The sequence below is a fragment of the Anser brachyrhynchus genome (assembly GCF_964034855.1).
Source record: "Anser brachyrhynchus genome assembly, chromosome: 3".
Classification (NCBI taxonomy): domain Eukaryota; kingdom Metazoa; phylum Chordata; class Aves; order Anseriformes; family Anatidae; genus Anser; species Anser brachyrhynchus.
In genome coordinates this window covers 45,880,747-45,906,384 of record NC_137696.1, presented here as the reverse complement: position 1 = coordinate 45,906,384, position 25,638 = coordinate 45,880,747, and the positions used below count along the sequence as shown (strand labels likewise).

General features: G+C 36.4%; 1 protein-coding gene across 3 annotated transcripts in view; it reads right to left on the bottom strand.

Annotated features, from left to right (window-relative positions):
- LYST (lysosomal trafficking regulator) overlaps positions 1-25,638 on the bottom strand; it is an 83,390-nt gene continuing 57,752 nt past the window's right edge. For all 3 annotated transcript variants that reach the window (XM_080584371.1, XM_080584369.1, XM_080584370.1), the window contains exons 30-53: positions 25,104-25,282; positions 23,729-23,935; positions 22,244-22,420; positions 21,690-21,766; positions 20,618-20,806; positions 19,732-19,877; positions 19,560-19,656; positions 18,852-18,913; positions 18,399-18,454; positions 17,201-17,353; positions 16,623-16,867; positions 15,891-15,957; positions 14,483-14,639; positions 13,943-14,083; positions 13,357-13,574; positions 11,711-11,941; positions 10,411-10,600; positions 9,380-9,516; positions 8,475-8,573; positions 5,782-5,921; positions 5,408-5,505; positions 3,646-3,802; positions 3,363-3,434; positions 1-2,082 (exon numbers count right to left, since the gene is read on the bottom strand). In XM_080584371.1, the coding sequence (XP_080440497.1) occupies positions 1,944-2,082; positions 3,363-3,434; positions 3,646-3,802; positions 5,408-5,505; positions 5,782-5,921; positions 8,475-8,573; positions 9,380-9,516; positions 10,411-10,600; positions 11,711-11,941; positions 13,357-13,574; positions 13,943-14,083; positions 14,483-14,639; positions 15,891-15,957; positions 16,623-16,867; positions 17,201-17,353; positions 18,399-18,454; positions 18,852-18,913; positions 19,560-19,656; positions 19,732-19,877; positions 20,618-20,806; positions 21,690-21,766; positions 22,244-22,420; positions 23,729-23,935; positions 25,104-25,282 (3,434 nt within the window). In that variant the 3' untranslated portion in view covers positions 1-1,943. The remainder of the gene's footprint in view (positions 2,083-3,362; positions 3,435-3,645; positions 3,803-5,407; positions 5,506-5,781; positions 5,922-8,474; positions 8,574-9,379; positions 9,517-10,410; positions 10,601-11,710; positions 11,942-13,356; positions 13,575-13,942; positions 14,084-14,482; positions 14,640-15,890; positions 15,958-16,622; positions 16,868-17,200; positions 17,354-18,398; positions 18,455-18,851; positions 18,914-19,559; positions 19,657-19,731; positions 19,878-20,617; positions 20,807-21,689; positions 21,767-22,243; positions 22,421-23,728; positions 23,936-25,103; positions 25,283-25,638) is intronic.

Below are 25,638 nucleotides of genomic sequence, written 5' to 3'. Positions count from 1 at the left end.
TCAGTTTGATACAAAGATCTGTTTATTACCCAACAATGTGACAGTGTATACAAAGACAGTGTGGAATGTGACATTTACAGAAGTTTCAGTACATCATGCACATATACTATTGCAATGTTACTTTAATAGTTCCAGAATGTTAAGCTGAATAAATATTCCTTGCTTCCAAAAAATCTTTGATTTTTACATAAAAATATATTATATTGCACTCTTTACAAGGCCAGCAATTTTGCATATTGATTTGTAACAAGTGGAATTCTACCTTAGAAAAATAAGCCTTTGTGAGCAACACCCCAAATCAAGGAGCACGAAAGCACCCCCAAACCACGATATTTGTATTTTGTCTCTTAAATAAAGCACATCACTTCAACATGAGCCAAGAAGCTTTTCAGTCTGCATTTGGACCTTACATTAACATTTAGACAGTAAAAAACATGACTAAAGCCATCCCATACAATGCCACAACAATATATGCAGTTTAAAACTCAGTTCATACAGCCCCTTGCTTAATCGAACTACACATCAGCCTTTGTTGTCACAGACCGACAAGACTTGAAGATTTTCTGGTTTGAAAAGTTCAAATCAGGAAGTCGCAAGAATTTCTGTATAGACCATTTGGAATTTTAGAAAGAAGTGTACAGATTTCTTGTGTGCATGCTTTCCATAGTGTGACAATTTCATATACAGCATTTGGAAGGCAGGTGAACCTTTAACATAAGACAGGAGTTTGTATGGCAATAGGGGAGTATGTCGATGAGAAAGCAAAGCTATTCAGAAGAAAAATGGAACTACATTAGATTTGTGTAGCATTCTCATGTTTTCCCATTCACATGACTAGCAGGCATCATTCATGGTGTCAGTCAGGTTTAGAGGTCCTAAACATCAACTGAAACGTTAGGTTTTGATCTGGCCTAAGAAATCAAATTTGTTAAGCCTTTAACAATTGAGGCTGTTTTCCTCTCAAAAATAGCACCTAGGAATAAATAGCATATTTGCAGAGCATATCTGTATAAACTGTTCTGAATTACCTGATGCCCATGGACATGGATTTAAACATTTGGATTCATACATTTCACAGTGTATTGAAGTTCAATGACACCGGGAATAGGAACACATCTGTGCCTTCTCTAATGCCTTTTTTAGAGCTCCAGAAAATAAGCTGCGTGTGTATAGTGTATATGCAGTCTGCCACAAAATCACATAGCTTGGTGCTACAAATTTAGGGAGTTAATCCCACATGGAAAAAAAAAAACAAAACACAATGTAACTATTGCTTCATGATGCTATGAGGTGTCTGCCCATCATTAAGACAAATATTTTGTCTGTTGTAAAGACTTATGCCATCTGAACAGAAAAGACAGCAAAAGTTACAAAGAAAGATAAATCAAAAATTTCCAACATTACAATACCATAAGATGGTGCTAAAAGCACCTACTAAGTTCTTTGCTTCTCAAAAAAGCAATTTTGAATCATCTTGGATTTTTGAGTTTTCGGTCACTTATCCCGGAGCTAACTACACCGCCATTAACTAATCAGATATACATATGCTGACATTTTAATAAATATTTACAGAACTTCACACTGCTGATATTTTACAGCATCAGAGGGAAATAAACATTACTGATTCAATTTTTGAAATACTTGTTTCCAAGAAGTGATTTAAAAAAATATTACATTTTATATTGCAGCATTTTGACTTGTAGATTAGAGCATTTATACACCACTGCTGGTATTGGAGTATACAACTAGAGCCTCCTGGTGACCTTGATAGGCTTCAAGTTTGCGCATGCACAGAATTTTACAACCGCCTCAGACTGTTCTTTTTTAAAATCTAGAGACATTCTAGAGACATTCAAACTATTTCAAAATCCAGTTAAATAAGATTCTGTAACCTATTTTAGATTTAAAGTGCATCAGAGACACGAGTTAGCAGCAAGAAGTCATCACCCAGCTGCATAGCTGCTAAGGAATGAGTAGAACATGGGTAACTTCAGGCGCTGCTGGTCCTTGCGACACCAAGCTATAACATTTCCATCACTGTTAGCTGTGAACAAGTGATGTCCATCACAGGAAAATGTAAGGCTGGAAAACAAGAGGAAAATCTATTTTTATATCAGATTTGGCTATTCAAAATGCTAGAAGACAAAAATTAGTTACGAGAGACCCAGTGCATGCATTAACACAGTAATGTTTGCACATAGCTGGCTGCTCAGCTTTGTAACGAAACAGGCTGAACCACAGCTTCATCCAGCACTTCAACGTGCCATATAATTTAGTACTCATTTATTTGCAGCATCAGAAGAAGTAGGCTGCCCCTTCTATCTCTGAAAGAAAGGCTTTTCAGCACAGAACAATACCCTCTGAACTTACTGGCTGACAAAAGCAAAAATTAAATCACAGCACAGGACTTGGTTCAGTTGGGCATTTCTTGAGCTATAATGGTACTGACGCCCTTCAGTCATGCCGTTGGTAATGTTAGAGAGTATGAGGGTGAGCATTCATTTTCTGTCACGTGTAAGCAGAAAACTAAGTTAGTTAATAGCTCTTAAATTTTACTACCAACAAGCTTTCTGAAATATGCTTCTTAGCAGTTATTGCCATGCTGTTATTTATCAGATGGTTTTCATTTCTAGAAAATAGTGATTAGTAGTTTGGATTTTAAATGTTTCAGTAATGGTCACAACAAAATTCTTCAAAGTGATTTGTACCACACTAACATGAACTCGATAAAGTTTTGGCAGAACCCTACAAGACCTCTGTGCAGGGTACTGTACCTCTAGGGATAAAGATTCCATCCTTTGACTGTGTTCTGAAAGCATGTTGGCATGAGAATAATTCTGCTTATATAAACCCTCCAGGGAACTCTAGTAGGCAAAATTACATAAGCACTCTAAAATGGCAGCTGCCACGCTTCTGAGTCTCCTTCACTCCTTTCTCTGTTTTCCTCCAGTATCAGAAAATGGTCAGGGGAAAATGCAGTCCTTTCATTTATTTCTGAGGGAAGAAAATACTCTTCTATTTGAGTTTGCTGACGTTAAGATATTATCTCCTGATTTTTGAACAGATTCTGTGGAAAAATATTAAACTTAATAAGAAGGGTAGTATTGTTCAGCTCTCAAGGGAATCCTGCTAATTTCTATCTGCTAACAGCAGAACCTAGTTATTACTGTCATTACAAATACAGTACACTTGTGCTCATTTTGCTTTCATGAATAATTAGTAGGATTGCATGGCTCTTTTTAAACATGGGTGTTCACCTCTTGTCTTCATGTCAAATCCATTTTCAATACTACAGGCTATTTTTCTTGGTTTTGTTTTCCAAGAAAAAAAATCCATTTACTGTATATTTAAAATCTGTTTACCTTACAATAGGTTTGGCTGACTTGGAAAATGTTATTTCCCGTACTGGCTTCAAGTCCCATGTACTCCACAGTCTGAAAGAAAAATCATTTTTCCTTCACATTTATCTCTGTAATTATTTCAGTGATAAACACAATGAGTTTAGCAACTACCTAATATTATAAACTGGACAACAGCTTGTCCACCTTCTTTAAATATCATACTGATTGTTTGGCTACATGCTATCGAACCACGAACTTAAGTTATAAAGCATTTTACTAATTAAAACAAGTTTCAAATGCTTACCTTACAACTCCGTTTTCAAGCCCCCCTGCAATCACATTGACAGATACTCCTTCAGGCTGGTTAGAGAAAGCAACAGAGCAAATACTTTCCCTGCAGTGTACGTGTCCCACGAGATCACCGTTAACTGTCCAAAGTCTCAAATCACTACCCCCTCCAACTGTAAGAGAACACAGCACATCAGTATTAAGAGAGAAATCTGTACCAGAGTTAGGTCTATGCAACAGAATATTTAGCCATATTTATAGCCACTGCAAAAACGATTCAGAAGACATCGTATCTACGGAATGCTGTACTTTAAAAATGAATTCATGTAGTATTTTGTATGACCAATGTTCATGTATTAAAAAGGAAATCATACTATCTTCTTTAAACTGCTTTCTCATACCCTGGCTTGCATTTAAGCAAAATACTTGAAATACTAAGTGCAAGTAGCTTACCTGGTTATCTGGCATGATATATATGTGTGTATATACATAGTGTATATATATATATATAGGTTATACATATATATATATATGTAGTATATATATAAGTAATGATAACCCAGCTACTGCTTTGTCTTGAAAGGGATTGAAACACATGTCCTTTACCAATTAAAGAATACAATATTTTCCAGCAGAAGTTGGCTTAAGAGCTACAGAAATGGATGAGTTGTAAGTCTCCATGTCAGTCTGAAACCTAAACACCATGTTTCTGAAACCCCCAGAATAATTTCCCCTTATTTTTTAATACTATAAACTGTGCTATCTTGCCTTTTTTCCCCCTTCAGATTTGGAACGGCATTAGTTTTAATTCAGTCTATGGAGACCTACAGTAAGGAAAGCTGGCTAAAAGATATGTCGTTATGTAAGACCTATCTTACTCCAGGCATAACAAAGGGAACTGGCTCAAGCAAAATTAGAATTCAGTCAACGACCATCTTCCAACAATATGGATTAACAAAGTTAAGCTCTCTTCCTTCATATTCTGTACTTCTTGGATCAACAGAAGAAAATTGGCATTTCGATGGAACCTATTACCCAACCCCCATGTCAAGTTAACAGATAAAGTACACACAGGTATTCTTATAGACATCAACATAGTGTGAGGTCTCTGACTTGGCCCTGCTTGTGTTGCAGCACACAGGCAGTCTTTGAGTCACTGAGCACCCTGAATTATACTCAAAAAGATCTTAATGCCCTAGTCCAGGAACAGCACTATATGGGAAATACAATATAAAAAACCTGCTCTAAAATAAGATTAGGCAGTAAGGCAGGGGCAGAATTATTTTCTTCTGTAGGAGCCCTAATACAAATACCTACTCCACCTTTATTATAGCTGTTGTTCCTCTTTGTTATACGCTCGTTTAAAACAAAGCCAATCTGGTTGCTTCTAGCAATATGGAAACATTTAAATTAAGTGATGAACAAAAATCCTGTTACTCAGCAATGCACTGTACTCCCCTTAAGATCTGTACCTGTAACAACAAATGCCTGTAAAAATGAAAAGCAACTTCACAGAACTTAGGTCTCCCAGAAATCTGTTCAAATTTCAAGTCCTTATCAAGAGACCAAGCTGTTTGCTTCCCTAACTGTCCATTTCACTCTAACACCTGCCTAATAATTTCTGGAGAAATTCATATGCTAGTATGTAAAAAAAACAGAAAAGCACTCCTATTTGACCAAAAGCATCCTCAGATGATTAATACATACTCAACCAATATAAAAGCAAGTCTCATGATTAATCTGGTCTACAAGTTAGAAGCCTTGACTGCCAGATATACCTGAATCACAAACTGTTGCAATATCACCAGTTGTCTCACTAGCTGAAACTGCCGTCACAGGACTCTTGTGTCCAGACAGACTCTGGACATAGCACAGCCTAAAAAAAATAGAGAGCAAAAAACCTAAAGTTCAGATTAAATCATTTTTGAAGAACCTTTTCCACATTTAAGACATTCATTTCAACAAACACTCTGCATAATGTTATTTTTCATTTTCATTCTAGAATTCCTGCATATTTCATGTAAAAAGCAGTAAGTTGGCCTTCACATGAAAGATATGCATGAAATAAACTCAGTTAACATTAAAGTGTAAAGATATCAAAACGTTGGAAAACAAGTACTTAAAATGTTGCCAGTTACATATATACTCGTACCTGTTCAAATCCCATATAATGCAGGTTCCATCTTTGCTGACGCTTATCATTATACTGTACGGTTTGCACACAAACAAGCTTGTTATCTCTGCTGTGTGACCATACAGATGGACTTGTGACTCCATTTCTATTTCTGAAGGCTGAAAAAGAGCAAGATGAAACAAAATCAAACTAAGATTTTAATGTCTATTTTCTGAAAAGGATAAACCCTAGGGACAAGTTTAATTCTTGGATTTCCAAAGATGATTCCCTTTTACCATGATCACTTTAGAATATTGTTATTGATTTATTACCCCCAATGTTTTTACAATGATATGCCATATGCATCAATAACATTCAACTTTTTCTTCCAGTGCTCTACTCTAAGCAAACATTTTGACATAATTCAGTAACTTCAAGAGAAACTCTTCTGCTGTCAACTAAACACCTTGAAATCAGCTGGTCTGCTTTGTGCAAGACTGCTGTTTTTCCATGGTAGAGAAATGACAACCTCAGTATTTCAGTATTGAGGCAGTAATTTGAAATAAAGACAGAAAATCTAGCTCTGCAGTTAATACTACTGAACAACAAACAAAAGCAGCAAGTTGACCACCAAATAAAACAACTTATTCAAATTATGTAATATGAAACAATTCAGACGTCTTGAAAACGGTGTTAGCTGAAGGAGCTGCTTAATCAGAATACTAATGCTGTAAGCCCGCTGTAGAGATTATTCTAATCTTTGTAAAAATGAACATTTCTCTGCTATGTTTCCTTGCACATCAGAGCACGTTGTAGGCCTGCTATACTTATCCTGTACCCTCAAACAAAAACAGACAAAAAACTTTAAAGTAGCGATAGACAGAAGAAAAATACACTTAACTATTTGTTTTTCTGTGCTAAAAGGGGACAATTTAAGCTGTAATGCTGCAAGAGTCAATACAGTTTAAGACATTTTTATAACATTCAAAGTAGTATTTCCTTTTTTTTTTTTTTAACCACCTTAAAGACTAAGAAAAAAGCATCTGACAACATGGAGCTATGCTTTGGATTCTGACAACATGGCTCTTCAGATTCCTATGCTGACAACAGCAATGACAATGACATGATAGCCACATTATGCCTATGCATGAATCAGGGCAAAATAGTCATGTTTCAAGCACTGTGTTATAACAGACTGTTCACTTTATCACTGAACAGCTGACAAAATGCATACAGAACAGATGCTAGGAAGCACATTTGCATTCCCTGCAGCCCTGACTTAGGTAACTGACTCCACAACAGGAGCTACAAAGTTGGCATCAAGGTCAACCTGCCTGAGGCATGTAAAACTGACAATGCTGAGGAATTCAGCAAAGAGTCTCAAACAACATCTGTGCAGCTAAACAAAAAAAAAATCACTTGTTTCTAGGAAATGCAGAGAACTTGATCATAAGCCTGCTACTGGAGTTTCTTTTCCGCATGTCAGATGGCGAACAGACTGAATTTCTATTTTAGTACCTTTTTTTTTTTTTAATTTCCTTAGAACTGGAATACAAGTCCCAGTATAAGTTATTTACAAGCTTTCTATTGTGGTGAGCAGTTAAGGTGCTTGACTTAAGATCCAACTGACTTAAGCTGGTAGGCTTCAAGTTCTACTTAAACTTTTAAAATCAAAGCCGCTGAGCTCAGGAAGCTTGAGTTGCAGATCACCAGAAATTGAAAGAAAGCCAAGGAAGCAATTGCAGTATGTTCACGTTCTTCCCAGTCTAAGCATCTGCTGTTTGCCACTGTTGCAAGTGGCAGCAGACTGGGTAGGCAGAGCAGATCATACCAAACCTCCCCCTAGCCCAGCCTAATGTAGTAATTCAAGAGCATCTATAGTACAATAATACAAACGTGTTTGCCAATACCTGTATCAAGCTAAATTTGATAAATCAGTTGGGTTGTTGCTATGGATAATCACACAGGCATGCCTGAAAATGCCCGTCAAGAATGTTACAAACTTTGTTAAAACTATGAAAACGAGTAAAAATTACTGTTAGAGAAAATCAGACAAGCTCCAAAACTCAGTCTGAATCAAAAGATGAATTTTAAGTTCTGTTTGTATTTTCATACCATGCTTATAACCACATAGTATCTAGGAGATTTCTACTAGTATCTCAGCACCTTCCACTAACACGTTGAGGAATGTAACTTTTATTACTTCCCTCCACACCGCTTTTCCCCTCAGGAATATGACAAAGTGATGAGGCTTAGCAGTTAGTATATAAATTGTGGTGACTCTCTCTGGTGTAAACACCTCCTGCATTTGAAATGTTGTTTACTTTGTGGTAATGCACATTCTAGTTTCATTTAAGGTTTTGAAAGGCTGACTCTTTCACAGGAAAAAATACCCCCAAATTTAGAGAGCTTTCCTTGTGCCAGAACGCTTCAATTCCAAGCCCTAGCCTGAACTGAAAGCTCTGTGTAAATCAGTTACACATTCAGATGGTGAGGGCCAACTAGAGGCTAGCAACACATGAAAACAAGAACATAAACCACACAATATGAAGAAAAAAATATTTTACTATGTCAAAGAGGAGCCTTCAAAAATAAATACTAACCAAGCACTTGATCTTTTTAGTAAAAGTCCTGAATATAACATTCCCCTTCTCTCACTTTCCCTGTTTAAAAAAAGGCTGTAAGAGCTAATAGCTAAACCCCAAATATCAGCTCTGCCCAACAGAACTTACCGTATTGCTCGTGAATCTGTTCATATATGCTGTGATGACACCAGACTTACTACCTGTGAAAAGCTGACAGCTGTCTGGGACCCAAGCACAACTGGTTACCTTGGAAAGACAAAAAGCCAGAAAAAAATTAGAACAGGAACTGCTATTGTCATTATGCCATAGCACTTGGTCCAAGTGATTTCTATTGGTTATCCTAAGAAAAGCCATGTAAATACTTAAGCTAAAGAAGAAATCCAGGAGTTAAAGATATATCTGCTTTACGTCATATTTACTATTACTCCAGAAACAAAGTGGAAAATGCTGCATTGCCCTGAGTTCACAGCCAAAGAGCACAGTGAATTTTTGCAGATTTCTAGATCTACAACCACATCGACCAGAGTATTTTCAGTAAAGTCTCAAACAACATTGAAGTGAAACAGAAGTTATACAGAGTTCTTCAACAATCTTTTAGGCAATCTTTTTTTTTTTTCTTTTTCCCCCAGAGGAATCAAACTATAGTGGAATTCTACTTCCAGTGAGGCACATCTATAATTTTTCCTTGTTTTCAATTTTTCTTGGTACAGAATTTAGCTTTCATAAATTCACACCAATAATCCACAGAAGAGAAAAGCTACAAAAATCAAATGCATTCAGAAGGGATCTTTGCCTAATACATGAACACATCCAGGAACAATATCCACTGGAGCAATGAGGGACCCATGCCAATGAAAGAGAATCCAACAGACTAGAATGAAAACATTGGACAACTGCATAAAGTTGTGCTTGGATGCTATCTCCCCAAAATAAGAATTCTTGCTTGCTATAGGCTTTGCAAAAAATGAAAGCAAGAGTAATTACTGCCACATCAAGCCACTGCATAGTTAAACTAGTAATATTCAATTGAAGACCGAGAGACTGATTTTTACCTGATGGAACTGTGAACTCTGGATAAAATTTACTGGAGGTTCACTCTGCTTGCTTTTCAGTCGTAAAATGTTATCAGCATATCCCCAGCTCAGGATAGCTGACCACTGAATATCAGTGCTATGCATACTTCTCACACCTGAAGGAAGGCATATAGAATTCTGTGTCACATATGCAACCAAAGGGTTTATCACTTTGTTAGTCAATAATAAAAAATAAGGTCTGTGTTTTATTACCAGCTAGAATATAGAAAGTGATTTCAAAATAAGATGCTTTCTGCTAGTACATTACAAATGAAGACAGCCTACAAATGAATACAGTGTTTTTATCAGAGACTATGTAAACGTTCAGCATTCTCCAAAAACAGCTAGAAAGCTGAACAAAGCTTTTGAAGCAGCATTGCATCTAGTAGGAATGGAGAAAAAGGGATGTTGACAGTACTTCCCAGACATAGAAATAATTACTACTTATTACTTCTTTGAAGAGTATTACTTTTTTCACCTGAAGCCTTCAACAGAATTTATAAATCTTTCACTAGGACATTACAAAGGAAAAAAGTCATGAGAACCTGTTTACACATTATCATTTAGAATCCCTTCAAGAAGTTTACCTGAGAGCAGCAGATCCTTCACCTCTGCTTTTTACTGCTAACTTTCCTCATTCATTACCTCTAAAACTTGTTTTTAATTATCCCTTCCATTGCCACATATTCTTTTCCTGTTTTTCAGTTCATTTTGGACTGAATCTGCTGGTAAGTTCTAAAGTTAAAGCTTCATGCTTCAGTCACCTTAATGAAAAATAACTTAATTACTGGATGCCTATAGGTAGTTTTGAAAATTACAAAGGAAATCCATCTGCCAGGAAAGATATACATGTGGAAGCTGTTCTTGGATGTAATAAATCAATTTAAATCAATCTTCAGCAAAAGACTAAATGTGGAAAATTTACTGGGGGATAGTAGCATTAGATTTACAGATATTATGGTTCTGTTTTGCATGTGTTGTGCATGTAGAGAATAATCACAAATCCATACCTTGCTCCTTGCTATATATCATCAAAAGGCAAAACTTGCGGGACAGACCACATATAGCTTTAGTTGGTAAAGCTTGCAGAGAGCCAAACCTTTCTCCATGTGGCTGGCTAAAACAGACAACAGGATCTGGAGCACTTGGGGAACCAACATATTCTCCCCACTTCAAGCCTTTTATCCACGGCAATGGACTCTAAAACAAGCACAAATATGGTTCAAATTAAAAATGTCATAAAAACTATTCAGAAAAATATTTCATTAGGAAGGGAGAAGAATCATTCATATCACATTCCCATAAACAACCACACGCCTGTCCTACACGACATGAAAAAGTAGAGGACAAAGCAGCACAGTAAGCATTTACCTACTCTAGGTTTGCATATAGAATCCAGAATTTGTCGAAGGCATAAAACTAATACCCATTTTCTATAACCAACTTAAATTCAGGTCTATCTTACTTTATGACATAAAACAGTGAAAAATATTTTCATGGATTCGTAATATCATTTCATTCATTTTCTATATTATCTTTACAATGCAAACATGGGCAGTAACTTGCAGTTTAAGGAACAGTCACTGAAGTGTTTAGTAATAAGAACAATCTGGTGGGCACCTGATCTTTTTGGTACCAAAGGCCATCAGGTATCTTGATCAACAGAACAAGAGGATTGCTACATCTAAGTGCAAATGTACATGCAAGTCTAAATTAAATGTAAAAAAATCATAGAAACTGAAGGACAAAAAAGGTTATTGAGGATATGATAAAAAGCACTGATAAGTTAAAAAATAAGGCCTCGTAAAACCTTAGACCAGGCAAATTATAGATACTTCAGATAAAGTATTATTCTGTTGACAGTTGTTAGAAGCAGAGGTACCTCTGGAACGCCTTGTCTGTGGTAATATACCCTGCATAATTCCCAGAGAAGAACTTAAGTGTGCAGTGACAGTTATTACGTGAGATAACTGGATGCTGGGATAAAGGAGGTATAGAAGGAAGAAAGCAAGAACCACATTTATTTTGGTATACTACACAAGGAGGGACAAAGCTATATGCCAGTCTAGCCCCTCTCTGGTGAGGATGAATGGTATGCTGAGTAGTGCCTCTATGAAGTGGCAAGCCTTGCCAGTGGCAGTAGGAAGGGATGAGGGAAGGGTCTGGAGAATGAAATGGATGCAATTCCAGTAATATTATTCTGAAGGTGAAAGAGTATCTATTCTCCATTACTCAACTTTAAATATTAAGGGTACAACAATTACAGTATATGAATGTTAACTGAACCATTTTGCAAACAAAATGACATACTGGATATATTATTTCTTTGGTGTGCTCTCTGGTCTCTCTGAAAGCAAACTGCACGAGTAACCCCATGGCAGCAGGAAGCTCTCCTTCCATGATGAGCCTGGATCCAGGTCTGCTAACATGTGCTGTATGGAATAGCTGGCGAGGCGTTTGCCCATACGTTTTTATCATCGTTTCAAGAGCTCTTCTCTGAACAGGATCCTCAACAGCAGAAACATCCATCCCAAAATAGGTCTAGATAGGAGAAATGAAAGGAGGGGTGAGAATGAGCTTGTCCAATATTTCTTTGCGAAAGATTTCTAAACACACATGCAAATTTAAGAGTTGGACCCATCAGTTCTTCAGCTGGACTGGATTCCATCCTATAATGGCTATCCTGAATAAGGAGCCCGAGAACAGCAACCTTTTCAGCTCTTCTTTACTGCAGATAACTACCACCTTGAGACTTATCATCTGAGCTTTTCCTACATGTATTCCACAATTAATTTCAGTCAAAGGTTTTCTTAGCAGACTTTTACTAATCTGTGTGAAAGCTGAAGAGTTGCTGATGATAAACAAAAAAGCTTTGTGTACGTCTTTACAATTAATTTATTAAAGCTCTGGTTTGAAATGGGAGGGAGGAAGAATCTCTATATTCCAGAGAAGTGGGAATTCTTCTCTACTTTTCTTTCTTCATAATTAACCATGTCTCTAATTGAGTACCACATCCTTTTCATCAGTTGCACTGACAAATGCCTTCACTGCTCACTTGAAAAAAGTGAATGCATTTACACAAATTTAATGTTTTAAGTTGCAGAAAATAACTAAATCAGTACTTAAGCACAAGAAAGGAAAGGGAAGCAAAGCATTTGGATGGGTACTTAGAAAGTAAAAGCCACCACTACCAAACATGACTGCTGTTAGCTCCTCCAACAACTATGGGACACATAGAAAGCGCATATCCACTTGAAACCAGGACTGCTGGGCTGACCAAGCCTTGTGATAGTAATGATTGAAGCTAATGACTGAAGCTTAAAAAATACATATATTTAAATCTGAGGTGTCAGTGTCATAGTAAGTCAGTGATGACACTCTGGAAGACTTCATGTTAATGAAGACTTATTTGACTCTTCTGAAATTTAACTTACTGGAAGAGAAATGCTTATTAGAGAGGCAAAAAAAGATTTTTATATATATAGTCTATTTTATATATATATAAATCTTGTTTTTATATATATATATAAATAAAAGGGAAGAATACAAATACTGAGCACAAGAGAAAATGAACTATTTTAATCTTACCAGAACCTGCAGCAGAGTCTGCCTAAATTTAAGGCTTCTTTCCTATGAGAAGGAATTAGACCCTACAAACAGCTACAAACACCAAGCCTGTATACCACTGCAAACAACTAACTTTTGAGAAGGTGTAAGGTGTAAACCCCGTACCTGATCATTCCTTATACCCATCTCTAGGCAAGAAAGATAAATTCACACACTAGTTCCTGGGATCTTCTCAGTTCTGCTTAAAGCCTTTTCTTATTCTTTAACATTTTGTAAGCAAGTGAACTTGCTCCATGCTGGACGTTCTCCACGCAAGTTAGACTGAACTTTTCCCCCATTAAGTTACTAAGTACAATGAACAAACATGCAACTTGATAATAAATACTTACTGCAGGATGAAAGACATTAATGGCCTGAACAGAGGCTTTGCCTTTTTGTTTATAACCAAACACCAAGTCAATCCAGTGACAGATTGTCTGGGAAACATGATCAGACTCCAGAGCCTGACGATGGATCAAGATGAACAGACGAGGGTCATTACGAGCCCAAGGTGGAAGATTAACATGGTTAACTCTGTCACCATTTTGGCGTACTCCAAAATCAAAACCTAGAAGCATGGGAGTAAATGTTCCAACATTTTAGTTTATAGTGAGTTTAAAGGAGGGTTTTTATGAAGGCTAACTATTAAGCACAGTTATTGCTAATCAGCCAAGCAGCACCCTTACTCAATCCCCTCACACACATTCAATCAGATAAATGGGAAACACTCCTTTGCAGCTTGGAAAGAGTTTAAGAAATTTCCCTTATGTCCTACATAACAGCTTTTGTAGCATAACCTATAAATTCATGCCAGATTTCTCCCACATATCTACTACTTAGCATATTCAATCATGGGATATGAGTGTTCTCAGTTTCAACCCAGACTCAACCCTCTGGCTGTTTTGGGTATATATTTTTGGTATCCTCATAGTATACCTTCTCTGTTAACTAGAAAGTCTGGAAGGTAGAAAAATTCTGGGATAAGTTCCTTTACATCAGTCATCGATTCATACGAAGAGAGGCGCCACGTTGTATTGGTAGAGTGAAAAGTTCTGTCTGGGATGTCAAAACTTTGATCTGTAAGGAAATCCAAACCAAATTTGTAACATCAACGATGGACATAAAAACACCTGCACATCCACAACTTCAAGAAGTTTACTGCTCTGGAATTAGCTGAGAACATTTAGAATTTGTCCACCTTGATTACTAAGTGTAAAACAAGGACTGGAAGTCAAATATGGTATATGTTTAGAATAAAAAGCTGAGCTAAAGTATAAACAAATACGATATACAGCTCTACCCTCTAGCTTGATAATTTCAGAATAGGTCTATTGTGTAAGCACATCAGATTTAATTTTAGTGATCTCAGCTATTTGGAATTGATACTATGCTAAACAAGAGTTACATACAGATTTCCTGGGTTGCTGAGACAAGATTCAGATGCGAAAGACAAGTGAAAGCAAAAAGTAATCTTACCTTGATATGCTAAAAACATCTTAGTAAAAGGCGGCAGCCTCACTAGGAAATGAAGCACAGTTCCACTGTTGGAATAATGAGATCCATAGTGATATGGTTGGACAGGGGGCATTGGATCATCCTCCCGTGCTCCTTTACGGTACTCTTCTTCTAAGTACTAGAAAAGTAGTGGGGAAAAATATCAGAAACCTCCTACTTAAACTTCAACACAGACAGCTTGCTTTTATCATCAAGTCTAATTGCTGAGATCACTTAGTATTTCAACACTTCAGCTCCTCAAAAACCTGAGATATGCCCAACACCATCACTTTTTTATAGAAGACTTCCACCATCAACACCTACTACAGTAAACAACTTTTCTGAAGTAACCATTCAGTTTTACCACCTACCATTCAAATAGTATTCCAGCAATTGTTCTGAATGCCCATTCAAAGTAAGTCACTGTCTTCTAAGAAAAACCTTGTAAATTTTATTCGCAGTTCAACTCCATTTTGCAGGTATTTAACTGGACTCTTAACTTATAGAAAAGACAGGCAGTTTGGCACTTTACAGAAGCCATGAAAATGCTGTGCTAACACTAGAAAAATAAGGGACAATCCTATTCCCTGCATTCTAGTAACAAAAGTAAAATCTTGCCTACTTTGTTTAGGAATAACACGAACTTTTAGAGGAACAATACATTTACAAGTGCTTTAGAATCAAATAGACTGTGTCCAGAGACATGTGACCACTTTTACAATACAGCTAGGGATCAAAGTCTCGAGTTAGTTTAACTGACTTGCTGTCTGTTATTACTTTTGCATTTTTTTCCCTTTTATAACACTACAGAGAAATTGTACAGTCTTTTCAATATTGCAAATACTGTTTTTTTTCCCATGTAAATAATATCATAGACCATTTCAAAAGACATAAGTTTTAAGGTCCAGATACAAATGCTTTCCAGCCCCAGCAGTTTATTTCCTACACCCTTAAAAAGGCAGAAAAACAAAAAACTCTAAAGAGCATAATAATCTTAACAGTCCAAGTTAAAATAGTGGAGTACTTGAGGGAAAATAGTTTTTCAGTTATCTAACAAAAACATTAGCCACAAGTTTAATTGAAACCATGTCAGTGAAAAAGCAATAATACATCTTCCTGATCTTTAGAGATCTTTAAATATGTATGTTCAGGTGTAAGACCATACTAATTTAACCTCCTAAGCAGTACCACATGGAAAGAATAAATTGATTTATGACATCAGGTACAGGAACAATCACAGGTTCCAAACAAAAAAAAAATCTGAGGAAAGATAACACACTGGAGATGACAATTCCATAAACAAAATACTGTGTGTCCTCTTATCGTTACATATTTTTAAAAGCCTCCGTATTTATACATAGGAAAGACAAAAAGCAGGTATCTTAGTTACCTTGTAAGTATCTACATAACGATCCTCTTTTTCTTTGGACTGCACAGCTATTGGTTTGACCAGATTTCTGTAACAGAAGTAGCACCCATATCTTGTCATTTTATAAATGATCTTTGATTCACACCTTTTAATGCATCATTACGAATATGGAAAAAATCACACAAAGGACAAGCAAAACAGCATTTTATAAGAGTTCAGAAAATAAAACGGACACTTCCAGTTAGTGCTATGAAGGCAAACTTCACAGGCTGCCCATAGCATACTAACAGGCTAGCAAGTGCACTCAAAGTACCTCTGTCTTATCAGAAGCATTTAAAAGCAAAGACTTTGTGCATTAATGTCAAAAGCAGCTTAACAGGAATTTATTATGGTGGGACAATTCATGTGGATCTATTTACAGTTAAGGCAATATTATTTTGTAATTGGCCAATTTTTTATGGTATTATTTTCTTCTGTTTTTTTGCTATTTGGCCTGGTAGTCTTTAGTCATAAATTTAAACATATGGCTTTTATTTAAAATCAATGAACTATCATTATCACTTTACAACAGTAGGTAAGTCCAATCTATGACATCCTGTGAATATATACTCACACCACTAGGTATTTTATTTAAATATCCTTGAACAGTTGCATTCATGTATATGCAAGACTTAATACAATGAAGTTAAATAGCTACACTGAATAGTCAGTTTGAGTATTTGGAAATAACCAGTTCCAAACATTTCATATTACCTATATACTGATGGATCATTTAGGTCCAGTGTTTCATTGGTGTAGTCAGAAAGTATAAAGGGAAATACTGGATATTGCATGAGATCATTGAAGGAACGTCCCGCATGTTTGTTTAAATGAGTCAGGTACTCAAAGTTAGTAATCTGTCCTGTGCACCACAGGTGGGTCAAAGCAGTAATGTTTCCATACTCCAAAAGATTAGGCAAATTGTTAGTTAAGATGTTGTGGTACACATCATCACGGACCTAAAAGAAAAATACCATAGATTTAATCATATAGTTTTAAAAGCTTCAAAAAAAACAAAGCTTAGTAAGTTTCTCACAAATTCCCAGAGATCTATTATAACAGAGTAATGTTTAGCATTACTAAGATTTCTTTAACATCTTAATACAAAGATGTGTTTTACACCATGATTTTGTCTGTCTAGAAGCATAGCTAAGCAGAGTTTTTTCCAAAGATATTAAGCAGAATTTATTATTAGTTCATGCAACAGATCTCCTTAAAAACTAATACATGAACATGTTATGAAGGCACGGCAAAATTCTTTGATGTATTATTATGCATTGGTGCCACGTTACCTTTGTATTATCAAAAGCCAAGAGTAAAGTTCTGCCATTTGTTAGAAATATTTCCACAGCGTTGTCTCTTAGCTGCCACCAGCGCTTATGAACTTCCTTAATTTCCTCATAGGTCCAAGAAAATGATGCTGGTTCAGTTTCTCCATGAAAACTCTGAGGAAGATGCAATTGAAAAGTTAACCTAAAAAGTAGGTTTTCCAAACAAGCAACTTTTCTTCAGTGAGACCAGTTTATAACCATAGAGCATATCATAAAGCAAACTTGGAAAATTTTGCTGTGATGCTTTAAGACATTCTTGTGACTTTTTTCATAGATTTTTCCCATCCTCCCCTCTCCTCAAGGCAATCACGTATACTTCTCACAGCCACATCAGTACCCTATCCAGCACTCCAGACCAAATATACTTTCACTAGCACCTAAACTAACATATTGGAGAGCCATAGTGAGCAAAGCTTTGCCATGAATCCCAGTTCTGCCAGTTCTACAAAGAACAAAGCAGTAAAACAGCAAAACAGCTGGTAGCATCTTAAACCACAGGAGTTGTGTTTAGTGAATGCAAGGAGGAGCTCCCTGAAAATACTGTAGGACTTTCAGTAGCATAACCCCTAGCTCAATAATTTTCTTAAATGCCTGTTGGACATACAAAGTTGAATTAGGTAATACATCAGAGCCTTTGTATATCAGAAAGATAAAGTCAGCTTCTATTTCCTGCATAAAACATTTTTTTCTTATATAGGATAAGGGGGAGGGGGGTCAAGATTAGAACATCCTATGTAATGAAAAATTCAGGTAACAGATACTGTATTCAGGTAACAGATGGTGTAAGAATACAGCACAATTCATACATTTGGTAGTCTCTATACATCACAGTGATCCAGCTTCCATTAAGTTATTTCAGATGCAGGCTAGAGCAAGTTCTGTACATTTAGCGTAATGGACAGAAGTTGCAAAAGACTCCCAATCCACAATTTCCTCCCCAGCCCCAAGTTGCTGGATTTCCTCTTCCCTGTTTTCTGCTACTATCACTGACACCGCAGCCAGGCACAACAGGAACACTGAACCCAAACTAATCAGTTTCACTGGTCTTGTCCATAGACACATAACTCTAGCACTCAGCAATCTCAGTGACAGTAGACGAAAGCTAGTCACTGTCACAGTTTGGAAAAGTTAAGTATGGACAGCGTGCTCTAATACTTACAGTATGTTCAATCGTGTCTGAAGCATTGTCCTCAACAAAATACATGCCACATTTCCCTGCAGGAAGAAATAGTTGCAAAAAGGTATCATGATATTACCATTTGTATACCGCACCTTAATTCATACAAACATTTAGCATCTAGGTGTTAAGAAAACTAAGAACAGTACCTGGACAAGACAGTACTTGGCTGACATGGAACTTATTCCACAACTTTTGGCAAGTACCATGCAACTTTAAAACTAACTACAATCCAAACACCACTCATGCAAATGCCAAAACTGATCTATAAAATATATTATACATGACAAGTCAATCAACAGTTTGGTTACTTAGCAGTAACATTCCTCATAACATATTCAAGAACAAAAATGTTCTTTAAAAATTCAGCCAAGTATACACACACAGCAGAAATCGTAGACATGGATATTTATGAGAACCGGGAGTTCTACTTACCTAGCAACAGTTCACCAGCAGTCTCTCTAGAAGGTGCTACACTGATGCATCTTCGATTAACTCTGAAAGAATTCCAAGAGTAGTATTGCTTACTTTTGGCGTGTACCTAAAACTAACAGCCTCAAAGGCTACAACTGAAGGACTACGACCCAAAAGGTTCAAATCCCAAGGAGGTAAAGAAAACGGAACCTCAACTCTAGACTTGCACGCAACTGTATCTGTATTTAATTTATTGCATTGTATGTTCTCCGCAATCATTTTAGGTAGGATTAGACCCTGCAATGGGTAGTAAATTAACACAACTATAGAGTTGTATAACAATCATAAAAGCAAGGAAGACGAAAGAACGATTTGCTTTTGAACACTGATGGGAAGAACTATGAGATCTAGTTGCACTGCCTGTCCTGAATATATAAGCAACAAATAAGTAAAGAAATCCCATCAGACTGTCCCACAGAATACCCTTATCCCTTTATTACACCAGACACTATATGCTTTTAGTGATTTTTGACATCATGGAGAATTTTAAGTGTCAGAAAACCTACATATTGGTAGCTCTGATCCCTTGTGCATGTAGCAAGAAAACACCTTCAATTTGACAATAGTCTCTCAACAAACATTAAGAGAATTGAGTAAGGTGAGACAAAGCAAGGACTTATTTGGGGTAGGAAAAAGTGAAAAAGGGAGGTAAATCTTATCAAAAATTACCTTATATGTTCACTTGCAGCTTTGTCCTTAACAGTTGAAGAATGAGAAGAATGTGTTTTGTCTTCAAATAGGTAAGATAAGGGAGGTTTTATCATGCCTATTAAAAAAACAACTAATAAGACACTAGTATTCATTATTATTCAGATCTACTCTTATAAGAGGTTATAATTACCTTCCTGCTTCTGTCTGTCTGGAAGAAGGTATTTATTTGGAATAGTTAAGTAGCACCTCTGCAAGCGGCGCCTCTCTCTGTTTGGGCCCTCTGTTGGATCCAGTTGCCAAGAAGTTGGGTAATAGACTGGGTCATACCAGAGTGCTCTGAAAAATCAAGGTATGAAAAATCAAGATATATATAGAGCCTAGAAGTAGAGGCAGTATATATTGTTATTCATTCAGTTTTTGTTTAAATGGTAGAGACAGAAGTTCCATGGTAGTAGCACTGGATAGATTTTCTGCAACAAAATTAAGACGGAATATTTATTTTCATGTAGTTTATTTTCATGGGCTATGACACTGACTTGCTCATTATGAACTACTACTGTAAGACTGCACTTAGAGTTACTAATTCTGATGAAAATAGCAATATGATGTGTCCAATGCAGTATTATTCTGAAAACTCAGCTATTAGAAAATTCAGTTCAGCAGTGGTAACAGCACCGTTGTTTAATTTCTTGTCAAGAGTTAACATCTTGCTCTATGAAGATTAGAAAACACAGTAGCTGGATACTAGAGGGAATGACATGAAAAATATTTTTTTCTTTCTCAGTATAATGTAAAATATTAAAAACTTCATAATATTCTTCATTCTATTTAACACAGCAAAAATGTGACTGATGAGAAAACAAAACTGTCTCAGTAACAAAAATACTGCTTGGCTACCCACCCTAAAAAAAACACGAAGGAAAATCAAGAGTATTTTACAGACCTTTAACGAGATGAATAAATTACAATGATTTACTTTTGCTAACGTCGTCTACATACCAAGCACTTCTAAGTAGTATGAAGTGCACATCGGGCAGTAAGCATCTCCCCCTCTCTCAGATGAGAGAACAACTTACCGGTCATGTGTAAGCTGCTGAACAAGTTCCTGCCAATGTCTGCTGGCACTGAGCTCTGCCTTATACATCCCCCTGATGTGCTGGATAACTTTCTTCCTTTCCATTCCTTGTGATAGAGAGACAGCTTGTGTGATGTCTCCAGCTATTTTGGAGATGTCTTTAGATTTTGTATCCAGACGTTGAAAGAGACTGAGGGAAAAGGAATCATGTTTTAAAATGTCAAATCACACTGAGAAGGGAAGGCAAAACAGCAAGAAATCCATATAAAATGCAATCTGTTTGGCACTGGATATCTGTAGTTCTTGTTATAGCAGCTACAGAGCAACACGGCCTATATTCATGCTGCTTCTTAGCCTTAACAAAAAGAAGATGATTGCAACCAAAGACAAGAAAAAACAATCGGAAGATCAATTTATACACATTAATATTGTGTGCTTTCATTACAATAAAACCCTTTAGAACAGTAATTTACTACTGCTCATATTTCTTAAGTTATTTAACATCGTGAAGTCTTGTTGCTTATCTGGACAGACTTGACTAAGTTGACCTTTACAGACAGCTACAGTTGCCTTCATTAAAGCACACTGTGTGTACATCTCAGCTGACTTTATGGTATGGCCTGGAATGTACCTGGAAAGAACCTCTTGGTCTACTACAAGCTATTTCAATTTGTGTTACATTAAGCACCAGCCTGCAGAGCTCATAAAAATAATTCACAGATACTTGCTGAATATTATATTGTATTCACTGAAGATGAGGGTTAGTTGCAAGGAAGTTATGTTTAGAAGATCACAGCAAGAGGCAAGCTGATTGGACACATACAATGGCTGTAAAACTGGGGGTGAAATTCCAAATATGCAAAAAAGTACATACTCTCAAGATTATACAACCTACCCAAATGAATATACCCACAATCAAGCTGTTTATATAATAGTAATATAGCTGAAAGCTCCTATCCACGTTAATTTAAAAAATCCCACACATTTAATAATCACAGAGGTAACGGCAATGGTGTTGCCAAGCAGACAGCATTCTAAGGAAGCTCTTGCAGCCCCTTCAAGAAACCACTTACTTTTGTCGATTATTAGCCATTGTTTTCTCCCAGGCAGCTTTGTTCACACCTTCTTCCATCTCATACTTCTTCTGATCCTGAACAGAAGTTTTATGTTATTTCTCCAAGCTCAGAAAAAAAGGAAGCAGATGCTAAAGTATATGCCCATTTGAAAAAAAAGACTGGGAGAAAAATCACTGTCCTGATACCTTCCCACCATTTAAAACCAAGTCTTCACTTTAGCTGTCATTTTAATATAAAACTACATCTAAATTTATTTTTTGCAGAAAACCAGAAAAAATCATTTTTCTCCAGGCAAGGAAGTACTAGTAACTTATTGTGAGCTCTCACTTTTGCTTTAAGTAATATGCTTAACCAAGTATCAAAAAAATGAGCTTGCTGTGAAGTGTGAGCATGTTACAGAAATATTCATAACTCAGACAATGTCAACAAACGTAAGCCATGCTCAAAGCAAACAAAACCACTGTCTTCATTAAAACTCCATCCCCATATAATAAATAGATAGTTGTCTTAAGTATAACTAGTTTTTGAAGTAAAGTTTTTTATTCACAAACCTCTTTCAAAGCTTTTATTAGATCTGGTTTGGGTCGTGTGCTCAGAGGAATGCATTTATAGCCACAACATTTTAAAGTATTCACAAAGTCTCCTGCTGCTAGTTGTTGTTCTTTGGTCATTTCATCATTGTGATTGTGCATTAACTCACATAAATATAGCACTAATTTAGGTCCATGCTAAAAGACAAAAAGAAGGGAGGGCGAGAGCAGAGGTATGGTCATTCTTAATTGTAAAATACAACACTGAACTTTTTTCTTCCTCCAACTATATTCGCTTTTCTGGTAAGCCTGGACAGGTTTCTTCTACGTTTTCCTGTAATTTAAAGCTCTGATGTCCAAAGACAAACTGTTATAGAACTGGAAAGAACATGCTGAATTTAATCCTCCACGTTATAGTTCCCCCCCAGCATCTTGTGACTTTTTAAATGGCTTACATGAGAGATAAGTTGCTTTTTCAAATACTCTTGCAATCTCGTCTACGCTTCAGGAAATAGGTGGCAGTGGCTCCTAATTTTACCTTGTTTGATTAGCCAAATTTGAATAGACAAATAATGAAGTTAAGCAGACAGAGGCAATAAACACACTCCACATGGACACACCAGAAGCCACTGTTAGCATATGAACTACTGCTGGTCAAAGTGTTGATTTAATTCAATAATGTTCATATGATAATAAGTAAGCATCATAGGTTCATTCAGTAAGTACTTTCTCTCCTTAGCATATAGAGACTCAAACTGTGGCACATCTTATTTCATTTATCTCATGCTTGCAGCTCCCTAAAGATCTCAAACGGAAATGCTCCTGTCCAATTACAACTCATAAAAAATGCTTTCTCTCAAACTTGCAGTACACACACAATCTGTTATGGGGCATAATCAAAAATGTTTTTTCCTGATAAACCCAGAAATGCAGCAACAAGCTGTTCAGCTATTTGAGTTACAATAACACAGAGTACATAATTGCACTTTAAGAGTAAAGGCTAAAGAAAAATAGTGCTTTGCTTAAAGAACAGCAGCGCTTTGATTGATGACTGCTGTCCTCTTAAACTATAGTGGCAATCAGTTCTTACAAGTTTCAGAAAGTCTACAGTTAGAGTTCCAAGGCAAGGATAATCCCTCATTATTCTACTTTTTCAGGGCATATCAACTTCAGGCATCTTCAGTCAAATCCTTCATGTTAAAACTAGCATCACCTTTTGTTTCGGCATTGCACAGGAGATGTGATGTTTGATGCACTACACAGTTAACATATCCCATAATCAGCAATAATCACCCTTTGCCTCTTACGAAGCTATCTACCTTCAGGACAATATAGTAATTGCAGAGATGCATGCAGGCATTTTATATGATGTGACTGTCATTATGCCATGTGTCACTAAAATAGCAGTGAACAACTTCAGCCACACGGTTCTAGATAACTGTACAATTTAAACCAGAAATGCGAACCCAAGTTCCACAGGCTTTTCTCAAACACTCTTGAGCTTACTTGCAAAGTTGGGCTAAGACAGTCACGCATAATCTCTTGATGGTTCACTTCATGGAGCAACTCCAAAGCCTGCCTTCTTTCTTGTAGTGGTCTTGCTGGAGACAAGATGTGCACAAGAAGCCTCCCAAGTTGTGTACGGAAAGTGTCCTTACATGACAAGAGGATTCTCTTCCACTGCTGCTTGGGTGCATTCATTCTGCTGGTACCCTAAGTGAAGGGACATTATTATTATTTTTTTATTTTTATTTTTTTTAAGTCTTCTCAGTGAGATAGGGCTTCCTTTTACCAGATTTCTTTACATTGCAAAACAAACTTACTGTTAAAAGCAATGTAAAAGCAATAAATGACTTCTCCACCAAAAACGGTGTTTAAACTTATTTTACTGAATTCTTATTTATTAGAAAGCACTCTACTAAAAATAAAAGGATTTCCTTTTCTAATACGATAATTATTTTCCCTTGATCTGCCAATATCAGCAATGCAGCTCCTAGCTAAACTGGATGCTCAGTTAGAAAGACTATACAACAATCTAGAAGATTAACATCATAACAGAAGGTTTAAAAATCAAAGGGGTTTTGTTTAATACATAGCTCTCATGTTAATCACTAGTTTCAGAATAATGGATTACTTCATACAAGGTTAGAAACTGGGCATTTGATTGAGGTGCTGGAGCTCAAAGGAATCAGTAGTCTTTGAAAAACTCTACAAGTAAGGCATGATGGGAAGACCCCACAAACTTGATTTTCCAGAATTAGGGAGAAAGTTAGCTTGAGCTACTTTTTAAAAGATGACTTCAGAGAAATAAAGATGCAAGAAGCAACAAGTTAGTTTTTCCAATATAATCATTTCAAATTACTCAAGTGAAAGCTAGTCATCTTGGAAACACTGACAGGCTAACAACTGTATGATAGAAAAGAAACTCTGACCCTTGTCAATAATTAAAAAGGTTTGCCACCCTAGTTACATCACCAGTATTGTTTACATTTATATTGTATACAAATCACTCAAATTCTCCTTTTTATGCATCATCTGTGGATACATAGCAGACCTCCTTTTATAGCATCCAGAAACATACCTCAAGATTTAAGGGGAGAAACAAAGTTGTTGGCTACACAGCCAACATTCGACCTTTGCATACTCATTCAAGAATCAGAATTTTGCCAAGTGTTATGGTTAAATCAGGACAGATGCATTTATTATTTCACAACTTTCGGGTAACTGGGAAGCTGAACAGTTTTTAACAATGCGTCAGCTGAACTGAGAGAGGCAGCAAGAAAAACATTTTATGCCTAAAGCTTTCTGTCCATAAAAGTTCCTACTAAATGAACCTTATGAAATATGCTCTAATGGGGAAAACATCTAATTAGTAACTTACAAGGGATAGTTTGATTCCTTCCACCAACATTTTGAACATGTCTTTCAGAAAAGGATTTGTTCTGTTAGGCAGTTCTTGCTGGTTTTCTTCCTCAGGAACTTCCAGCTGGGATGCTGAAAGTCTGCTTTGACTTGTGGTTTCTGTTATACCCAGTACATCAAGACACTCTTCAGTAGATGCTTAAATTTTAAAAGGCACAAATAGGTCAGTACCATCTCAACCAAACTAATCCCATGTTCCTTCAAGTGGCATTAAATCAAATATCATCTTTACCCCATTGTTTTAAGTATCAACCTGTACTCTTTATTTCAATTCCCTTAGGTACCAGTTCATTCAGCATTTACAGTCAATCATGGAGCAGTTCAATTCTTTGTCCCACTTGCTAAACTCTTGCTTCTGTGGAATTTTAACTAACCCTCAAAGTCATCATGTCTTGCTAACAAATTTAGCCGTTTCACAGAAACATGCAAACTGATGAATTTTAAAAGAGAAACTAAGAGCTCCCTTTGCCAGACTTAGGTCTTCAAGTCATAAT